This window comes from Struthio camelus, chromosome 2 (assembly GCF_040807025.1).
Source record: "Struthio camelus isolate bStrCam1 chromosome 2, bStrCam1.hap1, whole genome shotgun sequence".
Classification (NCBI taxonomy): Eukaryota; Metazoa; Chordata; class Aves; order Struthioniformes; family Struthionidae; genus Struthio; species Struthio camelus.
The window spans coordinates 144,592,350-144,604,672 of NC_090943.1; the positions used below are offsets into that span (position 1 = coordinate 144,592,350).

The window sequence follows — 12,323 nt, forward strand, 5'->3', positions numbered from 1 at the left end:
TCCTGCTTGTCTCATCATGTCATGGCTATTGTAGGGAGAGCTACAAATGAGTTGTATGTTATCCTTAAATTACAGGCATGTTTCTTTCAATAACAATATTTACTCCAACTCATGATAGATTTTCTGCCAATGCTATAAGGTATGGAAATATTTTATGCTGCATAGTCTTAAATACTAGAATTTTTCTTCTCAGTGAGCAATAAAGTTATTTACACTCATTAAAATAAACTGTAAATATTCTGCCGAACTTTGACAAAAAATTATTTTGTCCATCACAGCAGATCTTTTCTACCGCAACAAAATGGCTGCTACGTCAAACATACGATGTCTAAGTCAGACATAAGATAAAATATAAAAGGAAGACTACAATATTGAATTTCCATGTTCAGAAATGATAGCTGGGAAAGGATTTTAAATTTGATCACAGTATTTTTTTCCCTGAACTTGGTCTCTTCCACAGCTATATGGTAGAAATGATAGAGTAAATAGCACTGGATCTACTATTATATGAGCCTCACAGCTGTCTTTTTCACTATCTGTAGACAAGCAATATTTTTCAGAAAAATTTTAGTTACCAAAATGGCTTCCACAAGCAACTTCTGGTCTCCAAACTGCTTTCTATGATAAACGGATAGAAAGAAAATCAAGTCCACGCTGTCTGTTCTGCTTGTATACAGACAGCACAAAATATATGGCCTCATTGAATGAAATGCATTAGTTTTCTTGAATACTTATGTTTATATGATTTACAGTACATAGATGTAAAAGTTTTTTCATTTTCTACAACAATTTTTTACTTCTTTTATCAGCAATATATTCAGAAATTTGAGATCACAACGTAAATGAAATAAATATGATCTTGATTGACAGAAGAAAATATGTAAAAGAAACAGCAAAGACTACAGCTTTCTCTTAAGATGCCTGCTGGTCTCATTCTTAAAGTGCCTTCACTGACTTTACGAGAACCAAAGCTGCAAACTAATGCAGATGTTGTTGCCTACATTGTGAAATCCTAAATTAGATGAGATATATAACTTCCGAAAAAAGATGGTACTTTAAGGTAGCATGCCGGTTTTTTGAATCACTCTTTGGAGGCACTGGACAGGGCAAGTGCAAAATCTAGACTGCATGCACAAAGCAGGATTTCACTTAGATGCCTAAAAGAAGGTTCTCAATCCAGTCTAGTGAACAGATGTCTAAAAGCTGGATTGTGGATCTTCTTGACCTAGGTCAAAGTCCGGAAAGTGTTCAGAGCTATTTACACAAGGTCATCATCTAACAAATATTTTAGTAAGAGGATCAGAGAGCCAAAGTTGTGCACCAACTAATTGCAAAATATGCTACAATAATTAGCTAAGATGTTTCTGTCCAGTTGAATAAATAAAGGCATAGAGCACCTCTATTTACAAATGTTAAGGAGAAAAAAAGAGACTTTTAGTGAAAGTGTAGGGCCCATGGCACTTTTTTTTCTTCATGTTTGCAAATATTCTTTAATTTTAGATCCTATTTTACAAATAAGAAGTCAGGCTGTTTTGTTGAAAAAATGTTGACAGTTTGAACATCTTTCCTAGAAACAATTTTTTGTTGAATTCATTCAAATTCATTCAGATTCAAACATGTTTATGTCACTCTCCAAACTTCTGCTTTTTTGCAAGTGATTATTCATTCCTATGTCAGTATATTTGCTATTCTGCTCCTGATTGCTAACTGAAGACAGTTATTTAAAATGTACAAAACCAAACAAGCTATTACTTACAAACCTGTCCCCTGCATGGTGACAGGCTAAAAATTTTTTTAATTGAAAAAAATACTAGAACTTTATAAAGAAAGATCTGTGTGCTCTAAAGAGGGCAGATGCTTATGCAAGCATCTTCTAGAGAAAAAAGGAAGAAACTAATTGATCTATACATTGGAAGAGTAATGTAGCATGAATTTGAACTGCATATATTTTGATCTGAATTGGTTGTAGCTGTTAAGCAAAGGGATACTTCTTCAGAGTAATTGAGTCTGAGCATTTCTATGGCTAACGCAGAAGACTGGAGCAACTACAGCAAAGGAATTGCTGTACGGGATCAGCCGGATCAGTCAGGATCTGGACTGGATCTGACAGTGACCACTGAAGATTTTTTGAAGCAAAAAAAGTAGTCGATTGTCCATAAAGGAGAGGGAAAGTTTTTGGCTAAAAAGCAATTTTTAATCGTCATAACGTATATGAGATTTTCTGTTAAACTATTTATTTGCAGACACTTACATGGAGGATGTAATATCCTTTTTGGAAACCTCCTGTGCATGGAGGATATTGAGGAGGTTGTACTAAACGATTCTCAGCAGGGACAAAAATACTTTTAAAATACTTAAAATTCTTTTGCTTTTAGACAAGAATTTGAGGATTTTCACGCTGGATTTTTCAAAGGTATTGTGTATCAGTCCCTTAATACACAGGATTGTGTTTCCAGCTAAACACTTTCTTCCAGCACTGAGAGAGCGTTTCTCAATTTGAGTATGGGCTTCTGGTGCTTTTCTTTCTCTGTCATCCCACTTGCTTAAGGAAACTCACTGATACGTGAATGCTGCAGACTCCTCTCCAAATCTTCAATAAGGTTTTGCATGTGTTCAGTCTGAGAATTTCCCCATGATCCTCCTGAGTACCTGCTTGTGTTGTTGGATGTTAACGTCCTTCTCAAAGGTACCCAAATAAATTTCCACAATCATTTTGCAAGTTCAGGCTTCACTTAAGGAAACTTTTCAGTGGCTTCTGACCTTTCAGTGTATTAGGATTAATGGCAGCATAGGGGATTGGAGAGGGTGGGAGAAACTATGCATTATTTTTCTCACTGATCTGCTGAAATATAACTTGCTTGCTTTCAGGCTGCTATAGCAGGAGGCACAACTATGATCATCGACTTTGCTGTTCCTCAGAAAGGCTGCTCTCTTATTGAAGCTTTTGATACCTGGAAGAGTTGGGCAGACCCTAAAGTCTGCTGTGATTATGCACTGCACGTGGCAGTTACATGGTGGAGCAACAAGGTAGATACAATAGCTGATTATCGACCCCATAAGTCCATATGGCACCTGCCTTGAATTTTTCCTCATGTGGAAAATACAGCTTGCTGGAAGTGTTATACCTAGTATATTTTCATGCGTGCAATTACATTTGAAATTGTTCATGCCCTTCTAAACGTACATTTGAGAAAAAAAAGTCTGCAGACGTTACTGGACGATATTGCACAAATTTAGAGTCATAGCCAGGGAGAAGAAAACAGCCTGTGCTTCCTGATCAAGGCCACAGCGACCAGGAGGGCAAGAGGTGCTTGTGTAAATTGTGCTCTGTATTGCTTGAATGCTTTATAATCTATAATCCAACTGATTCTCAGTCTTTTTTTTTCAATAAGAGTATAAAGAAAAATATGATACTTAACTGTATTTCCAAAGGAATAGTTTTATTCCTGACTACAGTAATATCTCCTTAAAGTAAAGCAGGATTGGAGCCAACAATTTCTTGAATGGGAGCTTGCCTAGAAAATCTTTTTGGAACTGAAGTATGGAGAATCATCCTGGTTGTATGAAAGTTTACTGATTGCCTGAAAGCTCTACTGAGTAAATGAACTTTTCGGGTACTTAGCATCTATCTGAACCTGACCTGTGCTTTAAAGGACCACTTTGGATCCTAAGAGAATTTGCATCAGTATATAAATATATTAAGTAAAGTCCATTTGTAAATATGAAGTATGAATGCTTTCTTCAGTTTTTAGCCTTTGAAATATATAAACCAAAGCCTTCACCCTGTAAATGCCATCTTTGATATTCTGTGCACTGCGCACTTAATAGACTGACCCCAATTTATAGCTCAAAGCAAAGATGTGAAATAAATTCTCCAGCAAAGTCTGATGAATGGGCATTTGAAAAAATACCCTCAGTGGAGAACAGTAGAATTGTACTGAAAATTCCAATAAAACTAGGTAAGTGTAAATCATCAAAATGGTCTGCTTAATATTTAGAATTTAACTGTGTTTTTAAAGGCCAAGACTGAAAGAAATAGAAAATTCCTATGTTTTGTAGCAATAAAAACCTGGGTAAAGTAGTTGAAGACACTTTAATATTTCATGCCCTTCTCATTTGCTATTATCTCCTCAGGATTTAAATTCCTAATAAAAATATACATTCTTTAGAATGCCTTCCTATGGTCAGGGAAGTTAGTGAAGACAAAAAAAAAAAAAGATATGTTAGTTTTCTGCTTCCATATTTGTTCCAGAGCAGGGTCCTATGTTCAGGTATTTATGTGTTTGATAATTCCCATTCAATACATGGTTATTTCTTCTCTTCTCTTCCTCTTCTCTCATGTTAAGTCTAGCTAGTGAAAGCCCACTTGATCATCAGGACAAATTTGATGTATATGAGGATTTTAAATTGAGGATTTGAGGAGGATTTTAAACTGAGAAAAGATTTGGAGACAAAAAAACCTTTGGGCTAAAATCTGCATCTTCCTTTCTTTTGGACAGGCCCTTGTTTTGCTGGACTTCTCAGACTCTGCATAAATAGGGAATCCCATGAAAGATTACATATAAGAAAGGAAGGAGGCTGACATGTAAAGGTTTAGAGACATTTCATTTGAAGTTAAAATATTTCAAAGGGCTGAGTGTTATTTACAGTCAGGACATAACTCTAAAAGATAAGATCCTTTCTGTCTGTTGTTTACCAGAACTTGCACCCTATTATCCAGTTCTGAAAAATAAATTTGCACAAATATCCGTACTCTATCCTATGAGTTAGAAGCATGGATTGTGATATTTAGCAGGGTGTTTTCAGCATCAAGAGGTTTTCATTGCAATAAAATGCTGCTTCAATCTCTTGTAAAAAGTGTTCTATTCCTGTAATTAGCTTGTACCTCCAATACCTACACTGCAGTGGTGCTGATTTATATACTTTGAGACGCTATTTGATGACACAGAAATTGTATAAATCAGCCTTTAAATATTTCACTTGGACTGTTGAGGCTGAGTGTGTGCTTGATGGGTGAATAAAGGCTAGTTGTTGGTTCATACTTACAATTTCTTTATACAAAATTATTAATAGATAAAATAAAATATTGCTTTTTTCTGTGTCTTTCAGGTAAAAGAAGAAATGAAAAGTCTTGTCCAAAGCAAAGGTGTCAACTCCTTCAAGATGTTTATGGCCTATAAAGATCTATACATGATCAATGATGAGGAATTATATGAAGCTTTTTCTCAGTGTAAGGAACTTGGAGCAATTGCTCAAATCCATGCAGAAAATGGGGAGTTAATTGCACAGGTAGGTATTTGACATTTTGTCCATCAAAGTAAGCAATATGGATGGTCTGAGCACTTCAATAGACGCATCAGTACCATCACTGTAAGATAAAGCTTTTTTTTCCCCTTACGTTGCCTCAAGGGAGCTGAAGACAAATGTCTTGTCCAAGATCACAAAGGATAGGCCAGAAAGTTGTACCCTGGAGTCCTAGGCTCAGAATAGACAGGAGGCACTGATCCTGTTGTAATATGAGTTATACTGCATGACTGACAAAGTATTAATCAGTCTGAGCACGGTCAGGTCAAAGCGGGAAGATTTGGCCAAATGCTTACACATCAGGTGTATGGTGCCTAACCCTTCAGACGTCGTCAGCCTTTCAGGAGTTAAGCCGGAAGCACGCTCACTCACTAGGAGCAAAAAATGTCCAGGTCCCTCTGTGAGTATGTAGCCTCAATTCATTCTGCTCCTCAGCACTGCCATCTTAGTGCTCTTGAAATATAGACTAAACTCCTGGTGTCTTTGAGTTTTTTTCAACTACTCTATTCAGGACACTTTCACTCTGCCACAGGTCTTATAAAAGAAATCAATTCACTGCTCAGTCATCTCAGATTAGTGCAGCATAAGTACCTGGAACATAGCAAGGACAAAATCTTGTGCCTCTTAAAACCTCAGATTCTCATTCAGAGGCTCTAGGTGTGTGTTTTTGTATTTAGTAAGGATCATTCCGTCTTTTCCAAAGAGGGGTTAATATGTTCATCTCAGTTACTGCCGGAGATCTTCCAAGTGTACCTAGTGAGAGAGGGTAGGTTTTTCAAAAGCAGCAATTTATCCTTGAAAGCCAGTGGAACGTCTTCTCTGAAGTCACTTAGGCATTCTGAGACCTCGATTTATTGTGAGATGACTTTGATTTGAGGTAATAAAATTATAAATTCTCTTGAGAAAAAACATCATAACTGACTTGTTCTTACTTAGCGCAGCTACAAGGGCTGGTTTAGGATCTGCTTGGCTGGCCGCACAGCCACCGTACCATGGCTGCACTTTAACTGACTATAATATGTTTTTGTGTGATGTCTAGGGTGCAAAGAAGATGCTGGCCATGGGAATAACAGGCCCTGAGGGGCATGAGCTGTGTCGTCCTGAAGAAGTGGAAGCTGAAGCTACACAGAGAGCAATTACCATAGCAAATGTTATAAACTGCCCCCTTTTTGTAGTCCACGTAATGAGTAAATCTGCAGCAAGGGTGATAACTAATGCGCGAAGAGAAGGTAATATTCTTACTTCTTTCAAGCTTAGACCCTGGCCCTGGAGGAAAGGAAAAACAAACATAGTATCCGTGTCCTGCTGGGCATGGTGCCATAACCCTTAGAAGATGGATATATTTCTTGGAATAGGATATCTAAAGAGTATGTATGTGTTTTGGGGCCTGAGGGGAGCTAAGCAAAGTGGAAGAACAGCAGCTGGGACTGAGACTTTCCCTTCTCCCCTGAGCAACCTTCTTCTCCTTCATACTGTATCTCCAAGGTTAGAGGCCAGGACAACATTACTGCATTAACAATGATGTGGCCAGTCCAAGACAACAAGTGCTCTGCTATTCCTCTAACGCAAGTTACAGTCTGTAGGCCTCAGATGAGAAAGATTATGACAGCGACCATTCCATGTTTTTATAGACACGGTGCCAAGACTAGGACTCCTAGTCACTGCACACTTACAAATCATGGTGACGATGACAGCACCCAAAAGGCCAGGTTCCTTCTGAGAAAGGATTTTGCAGGTCATGCACTGCAGGACCCTGAAACGGTTCTGGCCTGTGAAGGGAGCCTAGCCCTAGGACCATCTGTTGGGCAGATTAAAAGATGTCTGCAGTCTGTAGGGATTGAGGATGATTTACATCCTCAATCGGAAAATTCACCCAGAGCTGCACTTGGAGCCACAGCACTGTAAGTGGACATTGTGTGGGTGGAAGAAGCAGGACAGAGGCCCACAGTTCGGCGGGCCTGATTCTTAATGAATTATTTGTCCCTGCTATCTTTTCACATCTCAGCTTGCATTCATCTGATCTAGCATGAATATCACATGGACATCAGTTTCTTCATCTCTCAAATATAGATAACGCTTACAGTGGGAGCTTAGATTACTGATATCAGTGCAGAGTTTGAGAGTTTGGATTAAAGTGCTATCAAAACCAGCATGATATCATTATACTAATATAGATGGATATGTTTACCAGGAAAAGGTATTGGTTATGCCCTCTCATACGACTCTTTTACATTCAATTTTATAAAGGAAACTTTTACCAGCGTATTGTTTATTAGCATAGATTTTTTGGCACTGTGCTATATTAATTTTCTCCACTAGATGACACTGCTGCTGGCAGTGTGGATTATATCTATCAGTGCACACTTTTACATTTGGGGTGAGGTGTCAACATCAACTATGAGAAGCTGTAATGACAGTTAAAATATCCAGATTGAAGATGAAAGGCTGGCTATGAACATAAAAGGTCTAAGATAGGAGAGGATGATTTGTAACACACTATACCAGTACAAAAATCTGTGCTGATAGTAAATACTGTAAAATACTCTTAGGCGTGTGTCGTATGAATAGTCTGCTGTGCCAACATGATAGCTAACTTGATAAGAGTATGCTTCTTCAACGTGTATAAAGAAAAGATTGTCACATCTTACTCTTATTGTGGTGCAAATTGGATTTTACAGCCTCCAAGATTCATGCAGTTAGAATAATCAATTCTTGACTTTACGTACCACAAAATATAGTATCTCTCCATAATTAATTTCCATTTGCATACTTTTTAGGAAATAAATAGAAATCAAAGTCTAATTAAGAAATTTCAAAAGATAGCTAATGTACTGCAAAGATAGGTACAACAGTTATAGTTTTTAATGAGACTGGTCTGAATAAATTCTGGCAATTAAAAATTCAGTTTTGTTAGTTTCAGTAATAATTATTTTCCATTCTTCAATTAAAAGTGATAATACAAAACAAGTACTTCCAGGCAAAAAAGTAAATTCTCAAAGTATTGCATGAATGACATAAACCCCAAACATTTTACTAAAAGATATTCATTCGGACAGGTTAAAGCCACTCTAATATGAAAGCTCTGTAAAAATATAGAATAGAAAAAATACAGTAAAGCTCTCAAGCATGTGGAATATCCATCCTAATATAATTTATTCATCTCTACTCAAGATATTTTTTATATCTTTTGATGCTTGTTTCTTGGTATTTGCAATTCTGAATTTGTTCATGCTCCTTCCCAAGCACGTAGCGTGCAGTGTGTGGATGTGTCCAGTGTGTGGATGCCTCTTCCTCCCAGCCTATGTCAGAAGAAGTTTGATATCCCTTTCCATTCTATCACTGAGGGCAAAAGTCCCTATTTTCCGCTTCATGGTATGCCCTCAGAGTTGAGGCAGTGCTCCTAGAATTGCATGAGATGATGTTTTTTCTTGTCAAAAATGTAAGTCGGGGCCCAATGCTGCTTTGTCCCTCATTTAGCTATAGAAAGTAAACAGTAATAGTATAGCTAGAGACTGAAGGCCCGATCCAGAGTCTGCTGAAGTCAATAAGCATATTTCTGTTGGCTGCCGTGAACTTTGGCTCAGATCGTAAAGGCTAAAGCACAGATGTACAGACAATAAAGGGATACTAGTTCTTATACTAGAATAAGCAAATTTTAAGGGAAACACAAGTGACCTTCTTTTCTTTTCCTTCCCTCCATGCCAAAATCCACCATCTGTGTCTTCCCTGAACTCCAGCAACACTAACCATCATCTCAGTGGGCTATTTTCAAGCAACAGAACACTTTCTACTTACTATTTTTTTTGAATGCAGGAAAACATAACAAATGGGAAGACCTGATTTATTACTGCATTACTCCAGTTTTATGCCTATAGGCAGTTGAACTAAAAGAGCCTTAATGCAGCAGAATCTTAATATTATCACACCATTCATTCTGGTGAGTCACAGTCCAAATCAAATGCAAAAAATTGCAAAATCAACAAAAGTGTCCAGATGCAGTCTATGGAAGCTGCAGTGCTCAGAATCAAAGCCACTCCAGGAAATGACTTGTATCCTTCCCACTCATGGGGAACAAGGGGAGCTGCTCAGGTCAAATTCTGACTGCAGAAATACTGTGGTACATGAGTCCTCCTACAGAAATTTAAGGAATGGCACTACTGCAGTTGCAAACAGTTTGAAAAGAATTCAGGTCCTCAGAAACTACCTATGCAAATACAGCAGTCATAATCAGCAAGCTCATGGAAATACCAGACTCTAGTATACATGCAGACAATTGGCAAAGGTTTGTCTTGTTGTTTTCTGACAATACATGTGAATGTCTAACTCACACTCAGAAAGCAGACAAAGGTCAGTCTAGTCTCATGGATATTACTAATAGTAATGAAAAATTCTTCTCAGTGGTGATAGCACTGGGCAATAACAGACTGAGCCCTTACTAGGGGAATGTAGGGACCGTTCTAATAAAATTATCCCTAGCCTGTGAAGTGAAATCTGGGACCTGTAGTGAGATGCTCACTCTGTAGAGGACAGGGGATGTAGAAACCTCGTACTAGGGTCCAGCAGGAGCTGCCTTCAACCTGCACCAGAAGTCCAATGGGCAGGTGCGGGGAGTCCCAGCTCACTCGGGTGTTTTGGTCACCATCAGAGGAGTGGTGTTATAGCCTGCTGCCTACAGATCAGCAAAGCAGCTGGACCACCTCCTCAGGGAGTGAGATACCTTGTTTCATCTCCCAGCTTGTTCTGAGGAGTTTCAAGTCCATGTTTCCTAGGAAGAGGAAACAGTTAAAATCTGTTAGCTCTAACTAAAGGCTAATAGCCTTTAGTCTGGGTTGGGAGTCTCTTCTAATAAATCTGGAGTACTGTGCAGCAAAGAATTGAAGATTAAAAATTGGAAAAGAACTTTTAAAATTAAGATATTTATACTAATATTTTTATATATTTAAGGTATTTTGACTTTGGAAATGTTTTTACAGTCTTGAAATTTGTGTGTGCTGTGATGTTGTTCTTCCTAGTGAGCATGCCTGCAATTATAGCCTGACAGTTAAAAATACCACCTTGTACCGTCTGTGTGCTGTATATATAAACTTATATTGTTACACAGTCAATAATTTCAGAGCATCACACAGGTGCTGCTAAGAAATATACAGATCTTGAACATAATTAACGCAACTGAGGACTGTACTCCCTTTGAAATCTCAATCTCATGCCTAGTAAACAATGTGTAAAACCAATTATAATATATCTGTCAACAATTTAATTAAAAAGCTTGCCCAAACAATGTTCTTATGAGAAAATATATTGGGAAATCCGCAGCAAAATGTTCAAATAGACGTGCTCTATTATAACTTAGTTTATTGCGCCCTTCCGCATATTGATGTTTAATTTGAAACACTGCATTCAAGTTTAATACCATTGCAACCAAAAAAGTCAGGAACAGGGAAAATATGAGATAAGAATTTTTATGTTATTTGATGATGATACTATTGCTCTACATTTCTCTTCTCAGGGAAGGTTGTTTATGGGGAGCCTATTGCTGCTAGTCTTGGCACAGATGGTACCAACTACTGGAATAAAGACTGGGCGCATGCTGCAGGTCATGTCATGGGACCTCCACTGAGACCAGATCCTTCTACTCCTGATTTTCTAATGAACTTATTGGCCAAGTAAGTAGATGAACAAGCGATGACAGCTAATGCCCCCAAAAAGCAGTGAATTCTATTTGGATTATACAATAGCAGATTGATGCCCTGGAGATTTTCAAAGTACAGAAAGTAACATTATCAGGAAGGAGAAATGGAAGGTGAAAGCAGAGATGAAAAAGTTTTTTTTGTTGCAGAAATTAGAATCTTTTCAGATTTTATTTCTCTGAACTCTTATGTCCTTCTGTCTCCATTTGATTTTTATCAGTAAGGCTTGCCTTGCTAATACTGCAGGAAAATTTGAAAAGTGACCAGTGGGGCTGCATGTCAGTAGGAAATGTGTTTAAAATGTGGCCATAGCTAGAGGTTCTGGGTTTTGCTCTCAACTCTCTTGTTCATTTGAAATGTGGATGCTACATAAAAACTAAGTATGCTGACTCTTGAAGGCAAGTATACTTTGTCCACTCAGTAATCTCTCCCTCAGAAGAAAGTAGGAGCAGAAGTATCTTTCAGATAGCCATAGGAAACCAGCTAATAAAACGTGTCTTTTGCTAGTACTTTTCCCAGTAAAGCTTAACTCGGTCAAATGGTTGAATTGAGTGTCTGTGGAGGTATGCCTGAATGCTGTCTGACTGACAGTTGTGCAAATCAGGAGTAATTTCCTGTGGTCTGTGGAGTGACACAGTCTAAAATTGCTGTGAGGATGGAACCCAGCCCTTTGCTCCGGGCAAGGTGTGGCAGTCCTCCATCCATGGGACACCTTTGTCATATCCAAAGTAAAGGTGTTATTTTGGGTATTCGGTTTCTTACGAAGAGAAAACTGCTTCAGGGAGAAGTGGCTGTCTCTGTGAAGTTATTCTTCTTGGAGGAAGGGACTGCAGAGCATCTGGCAGGGCATATCAGCTCTTTCTTACAGGAAGGATGGCTGGATCCATCCAGCCTGCTAACAGATTTTCCTGCATGGCACTATTTGGTACGTGCTCAGCTTCATAATGAACTCTGTTTCTCCATAGTGATGACCTATCTGTGACAGGGACAGACAATTGCACCTTTGACACATGCCAGAAAGCTCTGGGGAAGGATGACTTCACCAAAATCCCTAATGGGGTGAATGGCGTAGAAGACAGGATGTCAGTTATATGGGAAAAAGGCGTTGTAAGTATATTGTTGTATATCAGACGTGTGAACATGAAAGTAATCAATATTTTCAACAAAATACAATCTCTCAAAAGTATCAGCTCTTCAATTTTATCAAACATATTTATCACAGTTTAACTTATTCGATCAAAGGCCAAAACAGAGTCCGTACTTATATACACTTTGTGGTGCTGGGAGATAGAAGAGGATTCTCAATGCTTGGAAAATAGCACTACAGAATCT

General features: G+C 38.1%; 1 protein-coding gene across 3 annotated transcripts in view; it reads left to right on the top strand.

Annotated features, from left to right (window-relative positions):
* DPYS (dihydropyrimidinase) overlaps window positions 1-12,323 on the top strand; it is a 30,264-nt gene that overhangs the window by 1,503 nt on the left and 16,438 nt on the right. The window contains exons 3-7 of one of the 3 annotated variants that reach the window (XM_009682322.2): window positions 2,869-3,027; window positions 5,110-5,289; window positions 6,344-6,533; window positions 10,811-10,967; window positions 11,957-12,098. In XM_009682322.2, the coding sequence (XP_009680617.1) occupies window positions 2,869-3,027; window positions 5,110-5,289; window positions 6,344-6,533; window positions 10,811-10,967; window positions 11,957-12,098 (828 nt within the window). The remainder of the gene's footprint in view (window positions 1-2,868; window positions 3,028-5,109; window positions 5,290-6,343; window positions 6,534-10,810; window positions 10,968-11,956; window positions 12,099-12,323) is intronic. The other 2 variants (XM_009682324.2, XM_009682323.2) reach the window with 2 other exon arrangements.